The sequence below is a fragment of the Cnephaeus nilssonii genome, assembly GCF_951640355.1.
Source record: "Cnephaeus nilssonii genome assembly, chromosome: 20".
NCBI classification, from domain to species: Eukaryota; Metazoa; Chordata; class Mammalia; order Chiroptera; family Vespertilionidae; genus Cnephaeus; species Cnephaeus nilssonii.
In genome coordinates this window covers 12426982-12454110 of record NC_137091.1, presented here as the reverse complement: position 1 = coordinate 12454110, position 27129 = coordinate 12426982, and the positions used below count along the sequence as shown (strand labels likewise).

Sequence of the window (27129 nt, the reverse complement as noted above, 5' to 3'; positions counted from 1 at the left end):
CGTGACCCGGCCCGAGTGCGGGCGGTGGAAGGCGGAAGTGAGAGAGGAGTTGGGCGCCGCTTCTGTAGCCGCGCGGCAGGTAGCGAGCGCGGGCACTGGGGGGTGCGGCGGACGGGGGTGCGGGGCAGGCCTGGGGGGGGGGGGGGGCGGCGTCTCGCGGTGGACGGGGGGCGGTGCGGCCCGGGCGCCGGGGGGCGGTGGCTTCCTGTGGGAGGGGCCTGGCGCGGCGGTTCCGGCCTCCGAGGAGGGGTGTCCCGGCTCCCGCCCTGGAGGGGTGGGCGCGCCGCGGGCTGTGCGCGGGGGGCTGCTCCGAGGTGGGCGCGGAGGCAGCCGGGGGTGCGGCTGCGACACAGCAAGTCCTTCTGGAAGGGGAGTGGAGCTTAGGGGCCAGGGATGGAGAGGGTGACCTTTGTGGAAGGGTCGGGACCGGAGGAAGGGGCAACTTGGGACTGAACGGGAAGGGGGCGCCTGAGGATGGGCGTGCGCCGTGGAGGGAAGGAAGGGGAAATCAAGAAGAAGCTGCCTGAACCCCAGCTGAGAGTCTCTCTCTTCTTCCTTCTTTGGAAATGGTTGTTACCCGAGACTTTGATTTCGGTCCCATTCAGTTTTTAAACTTCAGGAGGGATCACAGGATCTTGTCTTGCTTTCGTCACACCCACTTCGCCCTGCTTGGGTAGGGTTTCCACTTCTTGGGAACCTAGCCCTTCAGATCATCTTTCTTTGAGATTTTCCCCCAGATCCCATCAATTTCTAAGCTGGGGAAAAAAGAAAAAAGAGTATGGGCACTTTGCTCTGGCCATAAAATGGCTTTTAGCCTAAACTCTTGAGGACCTCCTAGCTCAGCATTACCTCAGCAACATAGCGACTGCTGAAACCTTGGACAGTGTCTACTTACACGGCTTTATGACTTTTCCTCTTCGGTTTAAATTATTCAGCGTCCCTTACCATGTGACTACTTCTCTTGACACACTGATTAGGTAGGGTGACTGCGAGGTCTGTGTTGTGCTTAGAACCATGACATGGATCATGATTTTGAGATTAAATGCCTTTGTGAAAAGCTGTTCATCCTTTTTTTTTCTTTTCTTTGTGTTGGCTAAGATTTGCAGCAGTGAAATGAATTTCATGGATGTGATATAACTGGAGTGAATGCTCAGACTGGACAATCACAGGAGCCAGCATCATTTTGAACCCAAAATGTTACAAGTAGGGGGGCGGGGGAAGTACTTTGCTAATGTATTATGAGTTCAAGTTTTTGGAGTATTTGATAAACATTTACAATTGATTTTTGTAGCAGCCCAGTGAGTTATGCTGGGAAGGTATTATTCTCATTTCATAATGAAAAAGCAGAACTAAGAGAGATGACTTGATTTTTCAACAATTTATTGCTCTTTCTTGTTTACCTGCTAGACTGGTAATCCTTCAAGGGCAGGAGTCATATCTTATTTGGTTTGTTTGGCTACTAGCTTAGTGTATGGCACGTTGTGGCACTTGGTAAGTGTTTAGTGAATAAAATTTCTGAAGGTCACAAAGCACTAAGCGTAGGACAAGGGATATGAACCCAAGTCCTAGCTCTTCTCTCGTCAGATTTGCCAGTTTGTGTTATTGGTCCATAATGAATACGATAGGCCTGGGAAAAAGGCTTAGATGGACTCAGTCTCTTACGTAATGACTGCTTTCCCATGGGCAAAGGGCTGATAGCCACATCTCATTTAATTTTCACCACGTCCTGTGAAGACCAGTGTTGTCCCTATTCTACCAATAAAGAAACTGAGGCTTAACAAAGTCTTTGCTTCAGCGATCAGAGCTAGTGAATGACTGAGCAGGGACCCAAGGCCAGGCCTTTTATCCTTAGACCCATACTTTTCCATTCATAGAAAAGGACCTAGCCCTAGCTGGGTTTGCTCAGTGGATAGAGCGTCAGCCTGCGGACTGAAGGGTCCCGGGTTCGATTCCGGTCAAGGGCACATGCCCAGGTTGCGGGCTTGGTCCCCAGTGGGGGGCGTGCAGGAGGCAGCCATTCAATGATTTTCTCTCATCATTGATGTTTCCATCTCTCTCTCCCTCGCCCTTCCTCTCTGAAATCAATAAAAATATATTTAAAAAAAGAAAAGGACATAAAGTTTTATTTTAAAGTATATTTTCAAATATAAACATATGCCATTTTAAGAAAAAAAATAGTATATAGACAGCAAAAATTGTGACTGTAGGATGCAATCCAAGTTCAGAACTCTGTGCTATACCATAGCTGCCTCTTCCTGGGAAAACATTCTCTCGTTCAATGAATATTTGTAAGTGCCTGCTCTATGCCAGGCATTGTTCTAGAGTTGAGCTGTCCAGGATGGTGGCCACTAGACACATGGAGATATGCTAATGAGCATAAAATACACACCTGCTTTTTAAGGTTTAATATAAAAAAGATAATCTCATTGGTATATTTATATTATAGTAAATATAACAATATAATCAATACAATATTAATACAATGTGAGTACATTCTCTAAGGGATTATTTAAGTTTTTTTTTGGTTAAACATAGTGTAATCGGGACTCAATTCACTTGTTTTCTTTTTAAAAAATGTGTTTTCTAGAAAATTAAAAATTATGTTGGACAGTGCTGTTCAAAACACCAGGAATACAGTACACAAGAAAGGCAAAAATCTCTGCCCTTGTGGATATTACATTTTAGTGGGAAAGGCACAATAAACAAAACAGCCAAGTATGTGATATTATAATAAATCATGGAAGTGGGCTGTGAAATGTTGGCTGGGGTTACAATTTTGAGTTTGAGTCCTCAGAGGAGCCTTCCTGAGATGGTGCCGGTTGAGTGAAGACCTGAAGATGAGGGGGAAAAAGCTGTGTTCGAGGCAGCTTTTTGGGACATAGCGGTCCAGGCAGAAGGAACAGCAAATTCAATAGTCCTAACGAAGGAGCACCCCTGGCGTGTTTGTGGATCGGCCAGGAGGCCCCTGGCTGGAGGGATGTGATGGAGGAGAGATGCTGGGGATGAGGTCAGAGAGGTGGTGAGGGTAAGGGGAGAGAGGGGCAGGGAGTGGAGGGCATCGCTCTGGTTGCCATATGAAGGGTGCCTCACGGTCTGTGGTGTGAATAACTAGAAGAACAGAATCCTCGTGAACCGTGATGGGGAAGACCGGAGGAGGAACCGGGGTGGGGCTCACCTTTGTTCACGTTGGTCGTGAGACCCCAGTGCCAGTATTGTGGGCAGTTAGAGAAGTCTGGATGGAGATAGGCCTGGGCTGGAGATGCACACGTGGAAGCAGCTGGCACGAGGACAGTATTTAGAGTTCAGAGCCTGGGCCAAGTCACTTATGGAGTAGTATGGATGCATATCCAAGGAGTGCTTCTTATTGGAAGTTAAATTTTGAAATAAAAACTGTTTATACTATTATACCAGTGTAGCAGAGCATTGTATTATATCTCAGGGAACGTGGCTTTCCCTCCATTTCACTTTTCATTTAAAGATTCTTTTGCAGACTGCAAGGTAAGGGGTTTCTTTTTTCCTCGAGGATGCTGCTTTGTAGTGCCGCTGGCATCAGTTTGAGTGCCAGGTTCTGGAATTGGTCTGGCTTTCTGGGTTGGCAACCAATTTAGAGACTTCCAAGAAGGATGGGCAATGGGTTTTTATGTTTAAGATGCTGGCTTTACCGAAGGTGTACGGAGTGCATGTTGTTTGTCAGGCATCCTATCGTTTCATAGATTTGAAACAAACAGAACCTCCCTGAGGTGAAATGACCGACATAAAGTCATGTAGCTTAGACATGGAAGAGCAGGATCTGAATCTTGGCCTTCTGAGTCCAGATCTGATGCTTCCATCCTGAGACACGAAGAAATGGGTGGCTGAATATAAACTCCCAGAGAATCAAATCAGTGAGCTGCTCTTGAGTGATTTTGAGTCACTTCAGACTGTTACAGACTCCGGAATTTCTGAGGGGTAGGAAGAAAAGGGAAGATCTTGTTGCCCTTTAGAAGAACCAACTGAATCTTTTTGTTTTTTCATATATTTGTATTGATTTCAGAGAGGAAGGGAGAGGGAGCGAGAGATAGAAACATCAATAATGAGAGAGAATCATTGATCGGCTGCCTCCTGCACATCCCCTACTGGGGATCGATCCCGCAACCCAGGCATATGCCCTTGACCAGAATCGAACCCGAGACCCTTCAGTTCACGGGCCAACGCTCTATCCACTGAGCCAAACCAGCTAGGGCTGAATCTTTTTTAGAAGGTTGTCGTCCCTGCTCCTGCTCCTCCCCCTCTAAGCTTATAAACAAACATTTTGTGATTTAAGTCAAGCGTTCACACTTATTTCTTAGAAAACACCAAATACCAAGACTTGGCAGTCCTGAACCAGGGCAGGTCCTCTTCCTCTGTGGCATGCATGCTTTTTGCTTCCTGTTTTGTTGCGAGATCTGCTTTCCAGTCTGTTTTATTATTAGCCTGTAATTCCACTGTGCTCGCCCTCCCTCCTTTCATGAGCTTGGTCTTTGTACGGATGTCATCTGGCAAAGTTCAGTTCCATTTGATTGTTTATTCAATATGGGCCTTTGGAGAGGGGAAGGTAACCAGCTCAATGCTGGATGGAGGAAAGAGGCCAAGAAGGAAGCGTAAGTGTTGGAGAAAACGGGAAAGGCATGAGGGTGTGAAGGAAAGGAAGAACCTTTTGAACAGACCTTTCTCTCCCACATCTCTCAAGAAGTGGATGCCGGGTGGATCCATAGTCATCATAGGAAGCTCTGCCTGTTTCTGCAGCTGGCTCATTAAGAATAAACTCTGGGTGCTGGTGAGTGGTTTTGCTCTTCCCTGCTCATCTGCTGCACAGGCTCTTTCATTTTGAGGTCGTTGTTCAGTGGTTTCTTGACTCAAAGCCGGGTCAAGAATTCCAGGAATTCCAGAGCCTAGATTTACAGCATCAAGAAAACTGGTTTAGCTTGTCATTGATACTCAGCACTTACTATGTGCTGGCTGCTTTACCTGAACTCATTTAATCCCTACCGTAAACTTACAAGGTTCATTATAAGATCTATTATTTAGGCTCATTTCAGAGATGAGGAATTGAGTTTTAGAGAGGGTATGTTGCTTGCCCAATATCACTCAAAGGCTAGTGAGCAATTAAACCTATTTGCCTCTAAAAGATTGGTCTGAAAGGGTCTTGCTGAAGTTGGGAGGTAAGAATGGTCAGGTATGTTAGATATTGCAAGAGCTATCTGGTATGTGGTTGCTTTCTCTTGCCAAAAGCTCTTCAAGGGTTTAACAGGGGTCCTTCAAAATAAGCTATTTGGGCTCCCAGAGGGCAGGGGCCCCATGGCATTCATCTTTGAATTCCAGAGCCTTGCACAGACTGGTGTCTATGAGCATTTCTTGAAAGACTGACCCTGGCTCAGGAATGGACAGGGTGAATACAAAGGGGCCTGGATAGGCGCAGTCAGGATGCTGGCTGCTTGCCTGCAGAAGGTGCCCGTGGCCGTCATCGACCTCTGGCTTCAAGAATCAACCCATCCCGTCATCCCAAATGTTGAGTTGTCAATCGATTGTTGAATGGCTAAACAAAGGTGGTATATCCGTACAATGGAATATTATTCAGCCATAAAAAGGAGTGAAGTACTGATACATGCTACAACATGGGTGAACCTTGAAAACATTATGCTAAGTGAAAGAAGCCAGACACAAAGACCATATGTTATTATGGTTCCATTTACTTGAAATGTCCAGAATAGGCAGATTCATAGATACAGAAAGTAGATTAGTGGTACTAGGGGTTGGGGGCAGAGAGGAATGAGGAGTGACTGCTGATGGGTATGGGGTCTTCTTTGGGGATGATACAAATGCTCTGGAGCTACATAATAGTGATGGTTGCACAACTCTGTGAATATACTGCAAGCCACAGAATTACATGCTTTAAAAAGATGAATTTATGGTATGTGAATGATATTTTAATAATCGATACTAATAAAAGGGTAATATGCTAATTAGACCGGATAGACCAGAAATCCTTCCTGACAAAGCTGGGTCCTGGGTGCCTGTGGCCGGCCAGAGGGAGGGAAGCCTGGGTCCTGGGTGCTTGTGGCCAGCCGGAGGAGTGTGGGGGCCGAGGCAGAGGCAGTTAGAGGTGATCAGGCAGGCAGGCGAGTGGTTAGGGGTGATCAGGCAGGCAGGCAGGTGAGCGGTTAGGAGCCAGCGGTCCCGGATTGTGAGAGGGATGTCTGACTGCCAGTGATCGGGCCTAAACCGGCAGTTGGACATCCCCTGAGGGGGTCCCGGATTGCGAGAGGGTGCAGGCCAGGCTGAGGGACCCCCCCACCCCCGTGCATGAATTTCGTGCACTGGGCCTCTAGTAATAAAATAAAGACTCAACCAGTCCTGTTTTGAATGCACGCTCTGTGTTTTGTGGAGGTCAATTTAAGGTTTTAGTGTCTGCAACAGCAGCTATTATTCTCCATCTTCTGGGGCCAGGGCGCTGGGTGTTACTCAGCCTCCTCTGATGTTCCCAGTTGATTTCTCCCTGTGTTTTTTTTTTAATCTCAGGTATTTCAGCCAAAAAGGACTATGGCATATCTTTGTTGCCTTTTGGATGTCTCTGGAAATCCTGAACCAATAGGTGGACCCTTGACATGCTTAATTTGGCTAATGACAAGGACTCAGGAATTAACTATGGTAGTTAATAATTTCTTCTTTTTCTTTTTTTTTAAATATGTTTTTATTGATTTAGAGAGAGAGGAAAAGAGAGAAAAATCTATGTGGGAGAGAAACATCAATCAGCTTCCTCCTGCAAGCCCTTCACTGGGCATCGAGCTGCAACCCGGGCATGTGCTCTGACCCAGGAATTGAACCGGCGACCTTTTGGTACATGGGACAGTGTTCAACCAACTGAGCCACACTGGCCAGGGCTCTCTCTTTTTCACAAGCCAGTAGATTATAGGCAAAGGGAGATGGTCTTTTTTCCCCCCTGAGTTTCTTATTTGAAATTAAAGGTATAAGGACACTCTTTGTTTCTTCTAGGGCGGAGCTGATAAATCCCCAGAGCTGTCAGTTCAGGCTGTTCTACAGTCTAACTCTGAGGCGGAGGGCAGCTGCCCTATTGGTTGAGTCCAGCGGTGCGGGGCCTGAGGCCTGTATCACAGTAGGAAAAGGAAAAGCCTGGAGGAGGAAGAGCCTAGCCAAGTGGAAAAGGAAAGAGAGGCCAAAGGAGGAGGAAGATGGTGAAGAGCAGAGAAAGGCTGCCTGTTATCTAATGTGGTCCTTCTTGCCTCACTCTGCTACTTGTCATTGAAATAGATACATTATTTTCAAATTCTCAAAAGCTAGTTGTTGTGTTAGTAGTGGCATCAATAAGTTGTTTCCCCTGTGACTGCAGAGTTATTTCTTAAGGAATTTACTGAGGGGCCTGGATCCAGGTGGATATGGGAGTTGGGCACCCCACAGACGTGTTGCCGATGTGCGGCAGACTTCCAGCTTCAGCCTGATGTCAGTTGAAATTCAAATCTTCTAAAGCCTTGGCTGCTAATTGTATTAGCTTTTCTATTCCTAATCTGTGGAACAAATTGATGCAAACTTGAAATTTATCCTTTCATAGTTCTGGAGGCCAGAAGTCAGAAATCAGGGTGTCAGTATGGCCATTATCCCTCCAGGCTCTTGGAGAGAATCCTTTGCTTCTTCTAGGGGGTCCAGGCATTCCTGGCTTGGGGTGCATGACTCCAGTCTTTGCCTTAGTCTTCAGATGGCCCCTCCCCTGTGAGGGTGATCACATCCACAACCTTTAACTTAATTGCATCCGCAAAGACCCTATTTCCAAATAAGGTCACATTCACAGGTTCCAGGGGGGTTAGCACTTAGACATTTTTTTTTTTGGGGGGGGGTGGCACAATTCAACCCATTACACTAAATGAATGTTTACCAGCTGTTCTTATTAAAATTAAATAAGAACATCATCCTATGACTTGATTTGAAGAGAAGCCTTTTCCTTTCTTGAATTTAAATTTTATTTATGCACAAAATAATCCATGCACATAGTGAAAAAAGTCAAATAGCAATATAAGAATTATAATGTGATAGCAGTTCCTTGCTTTACCTCTTTTTATTCTTGATTCTTAGTCCATGGAATCAATGACCATTAACTCTTAGTTCTCTTCTGGTATTGACTTCTGCATTTCTAATGTTATACATATGCTGTTCTTATACTGTCATTTCATAGCTTGTCAGTTTTATCTGTTGTCTTTTAACCATTGAAGATGAGGAGTTAGCATTCTTTGCAGCCAGTCTCCACAAACACACACTTCTATCCCCATCTTCTGATTATTAACCATAGCACAAGTTTTGATGAAATAGTATGTTATTATGATTATAAATATTATTCATAGCTGAGCCACGTCATGTATTAGGATTACATTTCCTTTCTTGTGCTTTTGTTTTTACTGGAGTTACATATTTTCCGATTTTTTTTTCATTTGCGTAATTTTCTGTTTACCTATCACATCAGTTCCAAGCATTCTGATGGAGCTAAAATAACGTTTCTTTCAATGCACTTAGATGCATCTTGTAATCTTCCATTTTCCTTCTTTCATCTAGAGATGACAACTTCTTATAAACTTTCTAATCTGGACTGGTTGCTTTCCTTTTTAAAAAAATATTTTTACTGATTTCAGAGAGGAAGGGAGAGGGAGAGATAGAAATATCAATGATGAGAGAGAATCATTGATGGGCTGCCTCCTGCATGCCCCCCACTGGGGATTGAGCTCACAACCCGGGCATGTGCCTTGACCAGGAATCAAACTGTGACCTTCTGGTTCATAGGTTGATGCTCAACCACTGAACCACACCCACTGGGCTGGACTGGTTGCTTTCTAAACTATTGCCCCATAATGCCTTGAGACTTCTTTTCATCCCCATTCTAGGAATTCCTTTTGCCTTTCCCATGTGAATACACAGGATCCTGCATCTTTTCATTTACTTCCATGGAACACATTTTTTTTCAGCAGCTTCCTGAGAAAGTTTTGGAAGCAACGTTTTTGAGACTGCAAATCTGAAATATCATTGTTTTCCTGTCATGCTTGATTGATGTTTTCTTGGTTATAGAATTCTAGATTGGAAATAATTTTATCTAAAATTTGAAAGCATTGCATTGTCTTCTCGAATGCAGTATTGCTGTTGAGAAATCTGATGATGTTCTGACTCCTGTTCTTTGTAAATGTGACTGGACGCTGTATACTCTTTATCCCTATGTTAAGAAATTTCATGCCATTGTGCCTTAGTGTGCTTCTTTTCCCATTTATTGTTCTGGGCAATTGGGTCCTTTCTGTCTAGAAGTGTATTCCATTTCTGGAAGGATTTCAGCTTAAATATTTTGGGTAATATTTCTTTTATGATTTCTTTTTTTCTCTTTTCTATTTCTAAATTTACAATAGTTAGATATTGGACATTTTAAATGAATCCACTGTTTAAACAAAACTTTTTCTCTCCTACTTGCCTACTCTAGACATTATGGATAATCCTGCTATGAACATTCATGTACAAGTTCTTATGTGGATACATGTTTTCAATTCTTTTGGGTATATACTTAGAAAGGAATTGCTGGGTCTTATGGTAACTCTATGTTTAACTTTTTAAAAAATATATATTTTTATTGATTTCAGAGAGGAAGAGAGAGACAGGGAGAGAGACAGAGAGAAACATCAACGATGAGAGAGAATCATTGATCAGCTGCCTCCTGCATGCCCCCCACTGGGGATTGAGCCCGAAACCTAGGCATATGCCCTTGACTGGAATTGAACCCAGGACCCTTCAGTCCACAGGCAGACGCTCTATTCAACTGAGCCAAATCTGCTAGGGCTATGTTTAACTTTTTGAGGAACTGCTAAACTGTTTTCCAAAGCTGCTCACTATTTTTTATTTCCTGCTAGCAAATGCAATTTTTCCAAATTTTTGCCAACATTTGTCATTGTTTTTGACCATTACAGGTATGTGAAGTACCTCATTGTGGTTTTAATTTGCATTTCTCTAGTGACTAATGATATTGAGCATCTTTTCATCTGCTTATTGGCCATTTGTATATTTTCTTTGGAGAAATCTCTATTCAGATCTTTTGCCCGTTTTTTAGTTGGGTTATTTGTCTTTTGTTGAGTTGTAAGAGTTATTTATATATTCTAGGTACAAGTCTTTGATCAGATACATGATTTGCAAATATTTTCTCTCATTCTTTGGGTTCTCTTTTCACTTTTTTGATGGTATCCTTTGAAGCACAGAAGTTTTAAATTTTGATAATCAGTCAAATTTATTTAGTTTTTCTTTGTGCTTTTGGTATCATATGTAAGAAACCATTTTCTAATCTAAAGTCTTGAGGATTTACACCTCAGGTTTCTTCTAAGAGTTTTATAGTTTTTGCTGTTATATTTAGGTGTTTGATAAATTTTGAGTTCATTTTTGTATAAGGTCTGATGTAGGGGTCCAACTTCATTCATTTGCACATGAATATCCAGTTACTCCAGCATCATTTGTTGAAAAGGATATTATTCCTTCCCATTGGATTATCTTGGCACCCTTGTCTAAAATCAGTTGAACTTGCCATGGCCAGGTAGCACAGGTGGTTAGGGCATTGTCCCGATACACTAAGGTTGCAGGTTCGGTCAGTTGGGGCACGTACAAGAATCTACCAATGAATGCATAAATAAGTGGAACAACAAATCGATAGGTTTTTCCTCTCTCCCCTCTCTCTTTAATCAATAAATTAAGAAATCAATTGAACTTAAGTATATGGGTTTGTACCTGGACTCTTAATGCTATTCCACTGTTCTATATGTCTATCCTTATGCCAGTACCACACAGTGTTGATTTCTGTAGCTTTCTAGTAAGTTTTTTTAAAAAAAATGTATTTTTATTGATTTCATAGAGGAAAGGAGAGGGAAAGAGAGATAGAAACATCAGTGATGAGAGAGAATCATAGATCGGCTGCCTCCTGCAAGCTCCACACTGGGGACGGAGCCAGCAACCCAATTGGGAATCGAACCATGACCTCCTGGTTCATAGGTCAATGCTCAACCACTGAGCCACGCCACCGGCTGGGCTTGTTTTTTTTTTTAGTTTTTTTTTTAAGTGCTCTCTCTAGATAATTCAAATGTGCGGAAAGAATTGAGATCCACTGCTCCAAGGCATTTCATATTTCATTAAGGATAATTCTTCCTAACAGGATAAATTCTATTAGCTATCTTTTTCCTCCTCCTTCATTGCCCTCCAGCCACACTGACCCTGTTTTGTTCCTTATATTTCCAAGACATGCTAGCATCTCAGGAGATTTTGCTCTTGCCCTTTTATCTCCCTGAAGTGCTTTTCCACAGATATCCTCAGTTCCCTTCTACTTCTTCAATCTTTGCCTCAAAAGTTACTTTCTTGCCCTAGATGGTTTGGCTCAATGAATAGAGCATCGGCCTGTGGACTGAAGGGTCCTGGGTACAATTCCAGTCAAGGGCACATGCCTGGGTTGCAGGCTTGGTCCCCTGTGGGGGGTGTGCAGGAGGCAGCCAATCAATGATTCTCTCTCATCATTGATGTTTCTATCTCTCTCTCCCTCTTTCTTCCTCTCCGAAATCAATAAAAAATATATATTTAAAAATGGAAAGGTTCGGAGTGGGCCAAGGTCGCGCACCTATGACATGAGGCCATAATGTATCAAAAATATTTTATTCCGACCACCTGGGTGCAGGTGGGCTGAGACGGAGAAAGGCATCAGCGAAGAGAGCAGGGAGAGATAGGTTTTTATTAATCCTTGCTGGCTGCAAGCTGCTCTGCTGAGATAAGTGTCTGGTCCGTCCTTGGTTCCTCCAGGTGCCTTCTGGTTATCTGAACTATGCTGTGCTCAAGGCTGCAAGCTTTCTGCAAGGTATCTGCTAAGCACAATAAGTCTTTCTCTGCTCCGTTTTATTCTCTTTAACCCTTTCAAAAATAAAGTTGCCTTCTCAATGAAACTTCTTGTCCACAACCTAAAATTTCTATTTCCAACCCTCAGCCCAAATTCCTGTCCTCCTTCACTGCTTTGTTTTTCTTCCACTTCTCACCTGTGTTGTTAGTTCTCTTATTTGTTTCCTATTTGGCAACCCTTCTAGGCACACGCCCTTTCCCTATGTATCAACCTAGTGTGTAAAGAAGCCAGTGGGTGGAGCTTCATTCAGTTCTTCTCCCGTGCTCTTCTTTTCTGTGTGTAGATACAAGATTCTGACCCATATCATTTTCCATTTCCCGGGAGAACTTTAACATTTCTTGCAGAGCAGGTTTCGTTTGAGAAAGTCTTTTTTTCTCCTTCGTTTTTGAAGGATAACTTCATTGGATACAAAAATTCCAGGTTGGTGTATTTTCTCTTTCAACACTATAAATATTTCACTGCTCTTTCTTCTTGCTTCACAAGAAGGCTGCTGTAATTTGTATCCTTATTTCTCTATAGGTAAAGTGTTTTCTCCCCTCTGCTTTCTTTCAAGATTTTCTCTTTGTCTTTGGTATGTCCAGGTGTAATTTTTTTTTTTTAGAAATTATTTATTGTTTTGGTATTTATTCTGTTCGATGTTCTCGAGTTTCCTGGATATGTGGTTTGGTATGTCATTAATTTTGCAAAGTTCTTGGCCATCGATACTTAACATATTTCTTCTGCTCTGTTTTTTCTTCGTCTGATATTTTAATTATGTGTATTTTGCACCTTTTGAAGTTGTCCCAAAGTTCTTGGATGTTCTGTTGTTTTTATAAAGTATTTTTTCCTCTGTATGTTTCAGTTTGGGAGTTTCTATTACATATCTTCAAGCTCACTGAGTCTTTCCTCAAACCATGTCTAGTATGCCGATGAGCCAGCCCATCAAGGCATTCTTCATTTATGTCACACTGGTTTGGATTTCTAGAATTTTCTTTTGAATCTTTCTTATGTTACTTTTCTGTTCATGGTTGTTGTCTACCTTTTTCATTAATGCCCTTAACGTATTAATCAGTTATTTTAAATTCTCTGTCTGATAATTCCAAAATCTACATCATATCTAAGTCTGGTTTTGATGTTTGTGTTGTCTGTTCACACTGTTTTTTCTTGCCTTTTAGCATAACTTTTAATTTTTTTTTAAAAAAATATTTTTATTGATTTCAGAGAGAAGAGGAGAGGGAGAGAGAGAGACAGAAGAAGCATTAATGATGAGAGAGAATCATGGATGGGCTGCCTCCTGCGCGACCTCTACTGGGGATCGAGCCCACAACCTGGGCACGTGCCCTTGACTGGAATCGAACCTGGGACCCTTCAGTCTGTAGGCTGATGCTCTATCCACTGAGCCAAACCAGCTAGGGCTAATTTTTAATTAAAAGCCAGACATGACGTATTAGGTAATAGGAATAAAGGTTTATGCTAACTCAGATTATTTGAAGTGATTTGGATGCAAACACTTCCCATTGCTATTACCAGGGGGAAAATTACTTCAGCAGTGTTCAGTTTTGCTGGGATAAATGCTGTGTAATGCCTATTTTTTTTTATAACATGGTTTGGAAAGGTTTTACCGTTCAAGATATCTACCTTGTAACGTCAGATTGGTATCTTGCTAATTGGATCTGGAAAGACAAACATAGCCCCACAGAATAACCTAGGTTATGATTAGTAAACTGTGGAGTCTATGAAAGACACTGGAGAAGGAAAACAAGGTGGTGGCATTACTCTGTTTCTCCTGCTTTCCCAGTTGGCTTCGTTCAGAGCCTCCTTTAGAATTTATCTGATTGATGTTGTTTATGGGCCACGAAGTATATAGATCAAGAGGTTCGGTCTTTTTCCCATTTAGTGGGCCACGTGGAGCCTTCAAGTGTTATTCTCCTGGATTCTCTCGAGTTTGGAACAAAGGCTAAAAGCTAAAGCTCAGGGAGAACAAGCTAGTTTAAAAACTGCTCAGTCAAGTTGCCTCTGGAAAGAACGAGTCCCAGTAGATGTGAAGATTTTAAAGATTCTTTTATTTTAAAGTCTATAAATAATGGATTTCCAGCCTTTAGTACCTTAACCTCTGTTACTAAAAGCCCCTAGGCTTAATGTATAATCATTAATCTTTCCTTCATTACTCAAGATAAGATAGTTTTTTCCCCTTAAAATTATTGTTAAATTATGTAAAAGATCAAACATATGAAATGGTTCAGAGAATAGATAACAAACAGTCATAAAAACTACCATCTGGATTTAATGACTATTAACATTTTGCCATATTTGCTTCAGAACTTTTTTCATTAAAAGATAAAATGTTGCAGATACAGTTGAAGTTCCCTTGGTCTCTCCTCACTCCAATTCCCCTGCTCCATCCTTTGCTGTCCTAGAGATAACGTCTGTCTGAATGGTGGGGTTCCTTCCCACCCCTGGTTCTCTATGCTTTCATTCCATTTACTGTATGTGTGTCCACAAGAATATATGAAATTGTTTTGTGTAAGTTCAAGTGTTATGCAATGGCATCATACTTTATTTAGGCTGCCATTTGCTTATTTATTTATTTTTATTTATTTAAAAATATATTTAAAAAAATAAAAAAAAATAAAAATATATTTTTATTGATTTCAGAGAGAAAGGGAGAGGGAGTGGGAGATAGAAACATCAATGATGAGAGATAATTATCAATTGGCTGCCTCCTGCACGCCCCCCACTGGGAATGGATCCTGCAACCCGGACATGTGCCCTGACCTGAAATTGAACCATGACCTCCTGGTTCATAGGTCAACACTCAATCACTAAGCCACACCAGCTGGGTCATGAAATACCATTTTTATTAAAAAGAAAAACACTAGCCCTAACCGGTTTGGCTCAGTGGAAAGAGCGTCAGCCTTCGGACTCAAGGGTCCCAGGTTCGATTCCGGTCAAGGGCATGTACCTTGGTTGCGGGCACATACCCAATAGGGAGTGTGCAGGAGGCAGCTGGTGATTCTCATGATTCTCTCTCATTGATGTTTCTAACTCTCTATCCCTCTCCCTTCCTCTCTGTAAAAGATCAATAAAATATATTAAAAGAAAAACCACACTAATAGATAGACCTACTGAAGTTACTAGATTTGAGTATTTGGCAGTATTTTATTGAAAATGAACAAAGTGAGTCTGTCACTTCAAGGAAAACAACTGACAATATCTGTTGCCAATGATAAAATATGAATTTTTAAATGAAAATTAGAATTTTGGAACACTTATATCTACCCCAAGAGCTGACAGCTTCCCAGTACTTAAAGATTACTGGCGACATTCACAAATGTGATTTTTTTAATATTGTACAATGAAATGAACACAATTTTATAATGTATAATGACATTTGGAATATCTGCATAACTCAATGAACCAATATTTTCCAAGTGACAGTTTACAGTATCACAAAATTATGTATGAATAAAAAGATCCATTCAAAGTACAAGACAGCCTTCTAGCAAAGATGGAATGACACGGACACCTTATAACTAATGACGTGGAATATCTTTTCATGTGCTTATTGCCCATTTGTATGTATATCTTTGGAGAACTGTTTATTTAGATCTTTTGCCCATGAAAAAAATTGGATGATGAGGGTTATGTTTTATTGTTGAACTGCGACTTTCTTTTTGGAGATGTTATATGAGGCCCTCCCTCCTCCAGGCTTTGATATAAGTATTCTTCTTAAGCTATAAAGACCTCTCCAGGGTGAATAGCCATCATAAGACAGACACACCACTCTGCTGGAAATAGCATGGCCACAGATGCTTCAAGGTTTCTGTTTTTGTTTTGTTTTTTGCTTCTGTCTCTTTAAACTCAGATTTTAAAATTGGGTCCAGTACCTCCATCTCTTATCAGATATTCTGTAAATCTACTGCTGTCTTTGTCTTGCAGTTTCCTGGTGATGACATGGCATCTGCCAGCTCCAGCCGGGCGGGAGTGGCCCTGCCTTTTGAGAAGTCGCAGCTTACTTTGAAAGGTGAGTGGCACTGTGTGGAGTGTTTGTTAGTCATTTGAGGTCCAGCCCAGTCTGTGGGGAAGAAGTGGATTTATACCACACCTGGGTCTGGAGAGCCCAAGTCTGTGAAATGGCTTAAGAGTGTAACTGTTCATTCTCATCGGGTTGTCATAGTGTAGCTGGAATTCTTGAAGAAGGGCAAAAGGAACTTTTGGCAAAAATGATCTAAAATGGTGATTCCTGCCCTAGCTGGTTTGGCTCAATGGATAGAGCGTCGGCCTGTGGACTGAAGGGTCCTGGGTTCGATTACGGTCAAGGCATGTGCCTGGGTTGCAGGCTTAATCTCCAATAGGGGGTGGCAGGAGACAGCCAATCAATGATTCTCTCTCATCATTGATGTTTCTCTCTCTCCCTCTCCCTTCCTCTCTGAAACCAATAAAAATATATTTGAAAAACAAACAAATAAACAAACAAACCTCTTTCAAAATAAAATAAAATTAAATTAAAATAAAATAAAATGGTGATTCCTTCATGCCCCATGGCTCTTTTCTATCTACATTCATTCCTTGAGTGATCTCATCCAACCCTCTGGCTTTAAATGCCACAATTATAAAATCACTGCCAAATGTGTATCTCTAGTTTGACTTTTTCTCTAAACTCCAATAGCCCACTTGTTCACCTCCCTTTGAATGTTTAGTAAACATCTAACATGTGACATGCCTGGAACTGAGCTCCTGATTCCCCCCCACAATCCCGTATTCAGCCAGTGAGCAAATCTGGTCGTGTCTCTGTCTTCAAAAGGCAGCCAGCGTTCAGCCCCTTCTCACCCTCCCCACCATCCCACAGGCTGCCATCATCTCAGCCCTGGGCTAAGGCCATAGCTTTCCTGCTTCTGTCCTCTGCTGTCTTTCATTCTGTTGGTCACACAGCAGCCAGTGATCTTGCTAAAATGTAAGCTAGCTGTTGTCAGTCATCTTCTCAAACACATCAAGTATTTCCATCTCACTTACATGTACCACCCCCTCCCCCCTTTTCTCATCTCCTGTTACCCTTCCACATTTACTCAGCTCTAGCTACATGGCCTCTTTTTTTTTTTATTATTGTTTAAAGTATTACAAATAGTAGTATATATGTCTCCTTTTCCCCCATTGACCTCCACCCGGCCTCCCCCACCCCCATACATGGCCTCTTTGCAAGTCATTGACTATATTAGGCACATTCCTACCTCTGGGCCTTTGCACTTGCTGTTCCCTCTGAATGAAATGCTTTTGGCCTGGATACTATTAGCTTGCTTCCTTATTTTCGTTATTTTTTTATTTTATTTTAAAACATATTTTTATTGATTTCAGAGAGGAAGGGAGAGGGAGGGAGAGATAGAAACATCAGTGATGAGAGAGAATCATTGATTGGCTGCTTCCTGCATGCCACACACTGGGGATTGAGCCCACAGCCTCGTCATGTGCCCTGACTGGGAATCCAACTATGACCTCCTGGTTCATAGGTTGCCACTCAACCACTGAGCCACACTGACTGGGCTTCCTTATTTTCTTTAGATCTGTACTCAAAAAATCACCCTGTTCTAGAATTGTGTACCTGAAATCTATATAATTTTGTTAACCAGTGTCACCCCAATAAATTAAATAAAAAGGAAAAAGAAAAGTCACCCTCTTCAACCAGGTTGTCCTGATCTCCCCATCAAAGCCTCCGCCATCCCCCACCCCTCACTTCTATCCTCTTCCCTACTTTGTATTTTTCTTCTCAGCCCTTGTCACTTATTTAACACAATACATATTTCTATGGACTTCATTTATTGACTGTCTCCTTCAGTAGAAAATAAGCATCAGGATGACAGGACTTTTTGTCTGTTTTGTTTACTTTTTTTTTTTTTTTAATATTTTTATTGATTTTTTACAGAGAGGAAGGGAGAGGGATAGAGAGCTAGAAACATCGATGAGAGAGAAACATCGACCAGCTGCCTCCTGCACACCCCCTACCGGGGATGTGCCCGCAACCAAGGTACATGCCCTTGACCGGAATCGAACCTGGGACCTTTCAGTCCGCAGGCCAACGCTCTATCCATTGAGCCAAACCGGTTTCGGCTGTTTTGTTTACTTTTGATACCTCAGTGACTAGAACAGTACCTGACACATAGTAGGCCCTCAGTAAAAATTGCCCGAATGGAAGACTGTTGCTTCAGAAGCTTTATTTAGCTCTGCAGAGGAGTCACGGACTGAGAGATGCCCAGGGGTCGGGGAACAGCACTCAGTTTCTGAGCTCAGACTTCTCAGCATGGTCATCCCCGAGGCAAACTCCTATCTCTTGTCAATATGTTTCATTATTATTTTTGAGTTGTAAATGTTACTCATTTATTTAATGTATTCCTGTACTCTAACATTCTTAATCTCCTTCAGCCCCTCAGTGCCCCTGCGTGGAGGAAACCAGAATTATCAGTTTCTTTTATGTCCCTCCCAGGATCCATCAGAGGGGATGTGTTTTTGTAATTTTGAGAGCCGGGTTGCCTTCCTTGGGAGGAATCCTCTTCCAGCAGTGTATGAGCGTGCCTGTTTCCCATATTTTTACCAACACAGTGTGTTGTCAGACTTTCTCTTTGCCAGTCTGATTGGTAGAAAGTTGTTTTCTCAGCATAGTTTTATTTTGCATTTCTTTAATTATAGAGATGTGTAGCATTTTATCATACATTTAAGGGAAATTTGTATTTTCTGTGGATTGCCTATTCATATTCTTTGCCTCTTTCTTATTGAGTTACTGATTTTTAAAATAGTCTTGATACATTTTAATTCTTTTCCTTGGCATCTCATTGCTGCGCTGCTCCAGCCCTTTTGAGGAAGAAGGGGAGGAACGTGAACTGATAGGGTTTTGAACCGGGAACTATAGCCTTTACTACCTTACCTAATAATTAGCAAGCTTACGTTGACACAGAAGCCTTCCGTGGGACTTGGTGACCTCCTGAGGTCTCTATTTTGTGTCCATATTATCCAGGAACAGATTTCTCCGTTGCCTTTCTTCAATGTGAAGTTTTTTACTAGAGTGGAAAGAGCTAACTTGATAATATAGTTGCGTCTCATTATATATGCATTTAATCTATAAGGATTTGATACTCCCATCCAGGAAAATGATGGGGGAGAAAGAGAAAGAAAGATCTGACAGTTTGAATAGCGGGTGGTTCTTCCTGCCGTGCATTTCACGCAGTGATGGCGAACCTATGACACGTGTGTCAGCACTGACACGCGTAGCCATTTCTGATGACACGCGGCCGCTGAGGTTTATTAAATACAATTATATATAACAATTATACATTTATGTTATTTAAACTATAAATATCGCGAAATAATGTTTTTTCCTCAATGTGACACACTACCCAAGTTATGCTCAGTTTTTTGGCGAAGTTTGACACACCAAGCTCAAAAGGTTGTCCATCACTGGCCTATAGTGTAGTATAGGAGATGTTACTGTGCTGTTCCCTCTCTTTGCCTCTGTACCCTCGTGCTTTTTGTTGTGTAATCCTCGAGTATTGAGATATATTTTTTAAATACATCAAGGCCTTTAATCATAGCCAACTGTTTTATCTGATATTTTACTTAAGAAACAGTGGAGCCCTAGCCGGTTTGGCTCAGTGGATAGAGCGACGGCCTGCGAACTGAAAGGTCCCAGTTTCGATTCCGGTCAAGGGCACGTGCCCAGGTTGTGGGCTCGATCCCCAGTGGGGGACTTGCAGGAGGCAGCCGATCCATGATTCTCTCTCATCATTGATGTTTCTCTCTCTCTCCCTCTTCCTTCCTCTCTGAAATCAATAAACATATATTTTAAAAAAGAAAAGAAACAATGGAAAACAAAGCACAGCAAAGCAAACAGCTGTTTGAAACCTATTGAAAGACAAAATGCCAGGTTCTATTCTGGTGCTTTCCTAAGAGCTTTTCAAGGGTATAATTTTGGCCATATGTGATTTTTGCCTTATTTGTTGACTTTAAGAACGAAATCCTATGTGAAGATGTGACTCCATGTAGAAGAGACTGGCATTTACATTTCATCACAGTAAATAAACTTTCTAGATAAACTTGCCTGTATCTCAATACCTTTATTTTGGCTTGTCTTTTAGAAAAAGAAACAAGCAACACATCAACCTGCTGCTTAATTATAAATTAGAGGAAAAAATCTTTCTTTACAGTGGAGAGACCTGGCAGACCCCATTAACCAAGGGATAACCTAGCTTCCCCAGTAGGATAACAGGGTGTGTGCATAAGTATACAATGTAACCTACGTAGTATTCTTGACAAAAATGTTCAATGTGAATCTAATCATGAGGGAAACAATCAGAAAAATGCAGAATTTGGCATATTCTAGATGACAGTTGGTGGAAGTCTCTTAAAGTCATTGTCATGGAAAAAGAAGGGAGAGCATTCCAGCTTTTAAAAGGTTAAGGAGACAACAACCAAATGCAGTGTGCTCATCTTGATTGGATCCTGGATTGGGGGAAAAACAGCTATAAAAATATGACTGGAACAGTTGAGGAAATTTAGGTATGGAATGAATATTAGAATTGATAGAGCGGGTAACTGAATTTTCTTAGGTACAATGACGGTGATGTGTGTTTAGGTGGGAAGATGTCTTTATACTTAGGAGTTGCATTCTGGAAGGTATTTAGGGCTGATCTCTCATGACATCTACAATTTACTTTCACATGGTTTACCACAAAAAAGTGTGTAGATATAGACACACACAATTATAGACATAAATATCATGTATTTATATCCTGTGCGGTCCAATAGGGTAGCCACTATAGCCCCATAGAACTATTTACATTAAAATAAATTAATTAAATTTACAATTCAAATCCTCAGTCCCACTAGCCACAGTTCAAGTGCTCAATATCCACATGTATCAGAGGGCAATGCATTGGACAGCGCCGAGGTAGAATATTTTCATTATCACAGAAGTTCTCTTGAATAGCACTGATATAAACACACACATAGAGGGAAATAAAGCAAGTATGGCAAAATGATAATTGGTGGAGAGCATACAATTATTCTATTTTTTTCAACCTTTCTATAGATTGGGAACTTCAAAATAACTGCAAAATGTGACTCTAGATTGGAACAGAAAAAAAATTCCCTTTTGTGCTATAGTGGACTTTGGTAGGACAATTGGCAAAATTTGAATAAGGTCTGTAGATAATAATATTAAGGAATGTTAAATTTGCGCATGTTGATATTTATACCATGGTTATATTAGAAAAATGTCTTTGTTCTTAGAAATACACACTGAAGTATTTAGGAGTAAAGGGTACAGCATCTATAACTCACTCCCAGAGTTTCAGGGGGGAAAATGTGTATGTGTGTGTGGGAAGTCAGCGGAGAGAGCGAATAATCAAGCAAATAGATAAAGTTAATATTTGGTGACTGGGTAAAAAGTTTATAGGAATTCTTTGTATTGTTCTTGCACTTTTCCTAAAAACTCTGCTGAAATTATGTAAAAATAAAAAAAAGGAAAAAAATAGAAAAACACATAGGGGAAAAAGCTAGAGGACAAAAAAGGAAACATCATGGCAAAATTCAAAGAATTGGCCGGGGAGCTGGGAGACTTGAATTTAGGCTTAGCTCTGGCTCTTACTAGTTCTATGATTTTGGATATGTTATTTCACCTTCCTGGATCTTAGTTGGTCAAATGATTAAATAAAGGTTTTGAACTTGCTGATTTCAAAGAAACGGTCTAGCTTAAAATTATAGGACTCTATAATTAGTCCGTTTTGTAAGGGCCTGCATGCAGAGCTATTCTTGCACCACCAGGTGGCCTCAGTTAGCCTTGATCAATGTGTAAAGCATTTCATTTTTCTACCCTGGGCCCCATTTCCCAGGACCCCAACCTTTTTTCCCCTGGTACCATCCCTTTTTGCTCCTGAATCTTAGCCACAACTTTTGATGTTGTTGTTCTTTGAATTTCTCTCTACTCTCCTTTTGGGCCTGAAGAAGAGAGCTATTGCTTAAAACAACCCAGAGGTGGGTTTGTCCTTTGCCAAATTGTGGCCTCTTACAGGACGGTCACCTCTCAGAAGGGTCTGGGTGGGAGAGGTTTGCTAACCCTTGACAGATGGGAGCTCAGGCGAGAACAGTCTTGCCACCATAGGTAAGGAATGTCAGTAATATGCTCTTATCTGGGGCATAGGATTAAAGACATCTAGATGTGTTTCATCCTAATGACCTGGAGTTCTCTTGGCTAATATATGCTCTCAGAGGAGCTTGTCTGGCCTGGGGCGGATTCTTGCTTAGCTTGTGCTCTCTGAGTCCCTGGCTTGCTGGTGCCAAGTGAACATCAGAAACGCTGCCACATGAAGAGGAAATGCAGATGGTAACAAGCACATGGAAAAAATATTCAGTCTCACTGGTAATTTAAGGAAAGCATTAGAACAAATAAGCAAAGTCTGGTAATGGCACAAAACATGGTGTAGTCAGGCTGCCCAGTTGCACATCCTGGCTCAGAGCTTCCTGGCTCTGTGGCCTGGGGCAGTGACCTGGCTTCCTCAAACCGTTTCCTCCTGGTGAAATGGGGGTGATGGTGTATTCCCTGCCTCATGGGTTCATTGTGAGGATTCAGGTAGATGATAAGTGCTTAGCATAGTATCTGTAAAAAGTACTCATTAATTCTTAGCTGTTATCTTTATAGCATTTTCTTAAACATGTCATATTTGCAAAGAATGAAAAAACATTGCACTCAGTGTTATACAGTGTTTGGTGAGATGGACATCTTTCTATAGTGCTCATGGGCATCTACACAGATTTACCCTTTTTAGAAAGGAATTAAGCAGTTTTAGGAACTTTAAAAAAATGTTCATAGATTTGGAAGGATACTCAGAAATGCAAGCAAATACTGTGTATACATTTATGGTAATTTTCCCAGAGCAAAAAATTAGAAGCAATCTATTCATGAATGAAAGAATAGTTAATTAAGTTATGGCATATTCTTATAATGGGCTTGTATTACTGCCTTTTAAAATGGATTTTGGGAGGAGAAGAATTTTTGAAGAATTGGGGACATAAAAGAAGAAAGTTTGGAAAGTCTGAATTTACCAACATTTGTTTTTAGGTTAGGAGTGATTTTTGCTTCTTATGTTTCATATTTTTGTTTGTCCTGACATTTTTAAAAAGAAGTTTTCTTACAATCAGGAAAAACCCAAAAATTTATTTTTTGAACAAAAGAGCAAAAAAGAGTGAGACCATCTGCCACAGGGGGGCAGCTGGGAGCCCTCTGCCTCATCCTGGACTTTTTCTTTCTTTCCTGTCCAGTGGTGTCAGCAAAGCCCAAGGTGCACAGTCGCCAACATCGAATTAACTCATTTGTGGAAGTGGCAGTGGATGGACTGCCCAGTGAGACCAAGAAGACTGGGAAGCGAATCGGGAGCTCCGAGCTTCTCTGGAATGAGATCATCATTTTGTAAGAGCAAGTCCCTTCTCTTTTGAATGCAGTGACATGGGGGAAAGAGAGAAGGCGCTCCCGGGGGGTTGTGGTGGGAGACCCAGGTGTCCTATGGAGCCTCTAAGTCTTCTGCCTTTGGTACCCGAGGTGCCTCTCTTTAAGTGTTTCCACATCATTGAGCTCACAGAGTGTTCATTATTAGCTAGGTGGCTACAGGGTCAGCTTTGGGGGATTAGGGATCATGTGAACATCTTTCTGTTTGGGTTGTCAGCAATACCTGTTTTCTTCTAAGGCAATCAGAGTGATTGATCTGCTTGGATGTGATGAATCAACTATTTGTTTTCCAGGAATGTCACGGCCCAGAGTCATTTAGATTTGAAGGTCTGGAGCTGCCATACCTTAAGAAATGAACTGCTAGGCACCGCCTCTGTCAACCTCTCCAATGTCCTGAAGAACAATGGGGGCAAAAGTACGTATGGTGAAGCGGTGGCTGGTGGGATTCATTTACGTGTGTGGGGAGAAGCATTGGAGGCCTGGCTCTCTTCTTTTCCTGCCGATAAACCTGGTGATGTCGTTTCCTCCAGGCCCAGGGCCTGCAGTGACTCTGCTCCCACGGATGCTGTCCGTGGGGTTTTAGGAAGGCAGAACTCAGCCCCCTTTTCAGCAGCTGTCGTGGTGGGATGCAGTGACTTGTCCCCTTGATCCTTCGCAAGGATCAGTGCTTTTCCTCTGCCTCTCTTTCCCCAGTCCAGGAGATGGGACCTGTAGAACCAGACTGGCCAGTGCCTCCAGCCTACACATCACTGCCCTAGTCTGAGTCCTGGAACAGAACAAAGGAACTGCTGCGTGTGTGCACGTGTGTGCACGTGTGTGTGTGTGTGTGTGTGTGTGTGTGTGTGTGATGTTACAAATATGCCCTGTGCTTAGTAGGCACTCAATAAACATCTGCTGGAAGCTCTAGCATAATTACTCAGGGTGCCTCTGCTGCGTGGAAACCTAAACCCTAACATCTATTTATTGTTGTTTGTGGTCAGTGGCATAACCGTGGCTGTGGTATCCGAACCCTCCCTCATAAAAGCCTCTATTCAGAGCAGTACCATATGTGGCGAGGGAATGCCACAGGAAGAAAGGCTCCTTTTTCTCTTGAAGGCTGCTGTCTAGAAAATGTTTTCTGAAAGTGGATTTAGCTGAAGAGAGGTGTGCGGGCGGGGCGTGCGGAGCCCTAGGGAGAGCGCGGCATTGATTCCAGTCCTTTCTTTCCGAGCCTGTCCTTTCTGACGGGCCACTTGGGTGGAGTCTGAAGCTCCCTTGGTCTTTTCCTTTCTGCTGGGCACACAGAGACGTGGTGAACCCACCTGGGCTGAGGGAATCCGGAATATGTCTCTATTTTAATTCTGTAGGGAACTCCCTGGTGCTCTGTCTTCTGAGTTGGTCTTTATTTTCCCAAACTTTAGGCTGCCTTTTATGATTTGTTCTCAAGTGTATTATATCTTTTGGAGATAGAATTGTGAGCATTCTCGAATTTGGATCAGCGTCCTTTTCTTTCCTTTTTCACTTGTCCGGTCAACATACTTTTGCTTTTGATTATAAAAGTAAATGTAGAAAACCTGGGAATTACAGAAAAGCACACAGACACACAAAGAAAACAAAACGTTCCTGTAAGCACAGCACGTAGTGATAATTATTAACATTTTGATATATACCCTTCTGAGCTTTTTTCCTGTGTGCAAATATATATTAATATTTAAGACATCAATCAAAATTGAGATAATAAAATAATAGCAGCATGTATTTTTCTCTTGAAAAGGTATCAAGTATCTTAATTTATTTTTAATTATAAAATATACATAACATCGAATTTACCATCTTAACCATTCTTTTGTTGTTGTTAATCCTCACATGAGGATATTTTTTTCCATTGATTTTCAGAGAGAGGGAAATGGAGGGCGGGAGGAGGGAAAGAAGGAGGAAGAGAGAGGAAGAGAGAGAAACATCAATATGAAGGAGATGCATGGACTGGTTGCCTCCCACATGTGCCCTGACTGGGGGCAGGGAGAGAACCCACAATCCAGATAGGTGCCCTTGACCAGGAATCGAACCTGCGACCTTTTGGTATAGGAGCCGGTCCTGTAACTGCTGAGCAACACCATCCAGGGCTAACCGTTCTTAAATGTAAAGTTCAGTGGCATTAAGTACATTCATATTGTCAGGCAGCCATCACCACCATCTATCTCCAGAACTCTTTCTTCTTCCCAAATGTAAACTCTGTACCCATTAAAAACAACAATTCCCCTTTTCCTCCCTTTTCTCAACCTCTTATTATTCTACTTTCGGTCTCTATGACTAACTACTTCAGTTACCTCATATAAGTGGAATCATACAGTATTTGCCTTTTTGTGACAGGCTTATTTCACGTAGCATAATGTCCTCCAGGCTTACTCATGTTGTAGCATATATCAGAATCTCCCTTTTAAAGGCTGAGTAATATTCCATTGTATGAATATACCACATTTTATTTATTCGTCCATCCAAGGACACTTGGATTTCTTCTACCTTTTGCCTATAACATAGTGCTGTTATGAATATGGGTGTACAAATATCCCCTTAAGTCTCTGCTTTCAATTATTTTGCATACATACTCAAAGTAGAATTACTGGATAATGTGTATTTCCATTTTTACTTTTTTGAGGAACCACCATACTGTTTTCCATAGCTGCTGCACAATAAAATATATCAAAATAGCTTTAATTTTTCTTCCAAAATTCAGTTTTTGATGACTGCCTGGTAGTAGTCTATTAGATGGCTGTATGAAAAATTGAACATTTGGATAGATTTCAGTACTAGTATTTCACAATCACAAATCCTATATAATAAAAGGCTAATATGCAAATTGACTGACTGCAGGCGGGCGATAAGGAGCGAGGGGTGCCTGACTTCAAGAGCCCCGGACTGCAAGAGGGATGGCTGTCCGCCAGCTTAGGGGGATCGGGCCTAAGTCAGCAGGCGGACATCCCCTGAGGGGTCCCGGACTGTGAGAAGGCACAGGCCGGGCTGAGGGATTTCCCCCCCACTAGTGCACGATTTACGTGCACTGGGCAGCTAGTAAAGCTATGATAGACTTGAAAGTTTTTAAATCTTTCTTTCTGCCCATTGTTTAACATTTACTTGAGATAAATGACTGAAGATTTATTTATTTACTAGTAGCCCGTTTGCACGAAGATTCGTGCAATAGACCTTCATTCACCTGGCTGCCTGCACCAGTTTTCTGCCGGCACTGGGGACCCAGGCCTTGGCTGTGGCCACCGCCTTCTGCCTTCTTTCAGGGTCGGGGCTTGGCCCCGGGAGGTGGCCTTGGGCTTGGCCGCACCCAACATCCCTGCTAAGGATCACAGGAGCCGAACCCAGTGGTTTCCTGCGATCCGTGCAGGCTCCCCGCTGGTGCCGCACCCAGCGTCCCTGCTACGGATCGTAGGAGCCGACCCCTGGTCATTGCCTGCGATCTGTGCAGGCTCCCTGCTGGTACCCAAGCCCGGGAACGCCTGAGGCTTTCCCGGCCTTGGGCTCTGCCACACCCCAACGTCCCTGCAACGGTTTCCTGGTGGGCGTGGTTGGTGGGCGTGGCTTGGGTGTAGCGAAGGTACGGTCAATTTGCATATTTGTCTATTATAAGGTAAGATTGCCTATTTGATAATTAACATTATGTCAGGTTTGCTCAATCTCTTTTTTGGCTGTAGTATTTTAAAGTAAATTATAGATGTCTCAATATTTTATCCTAGATTCTTTAGCATGCATCTCTTAA

At 42.1% G+C, this 27129-nt stretch overlaps 1 protein-coding gene across 3 annotated transcripts in view; it reads left to right on the top strand.

Annotated features, from left to right (window-relative positions):
- Positions 1-27129, top strand: part of WWP2 (WW domain containing E3 ubiquitin protein ligase 2) — a 124272-nt gene continuing 97143 nt past the window's right edge. The window contains exons 1-4 of one of the 3 annotated variants that reach the window (XM_079800535.1): positions 1-79; positions 15839-15923; positions 23201-23348; positions 23678-23799. In XM_079800535.1, the coding sequence (XP_079656661.1) occupies positions 15854-15923; positions 23201-23348; positions 23678-23799 (340 nt within the window). In that variant the 5' untranslated portion in view covers positions 1-79; positions 15839-15853. Of the gene's footprint in view, positions 80-4173; positions 4796-15677; positions 15719-15838; positions 15924-23200; positions 23349-23677; positions 23800-27129 lie in introns of those variants that run through there. The other 2 variants (XM_079800534.1, XM_079800536.1) reach the window with 2 other exon arrangements.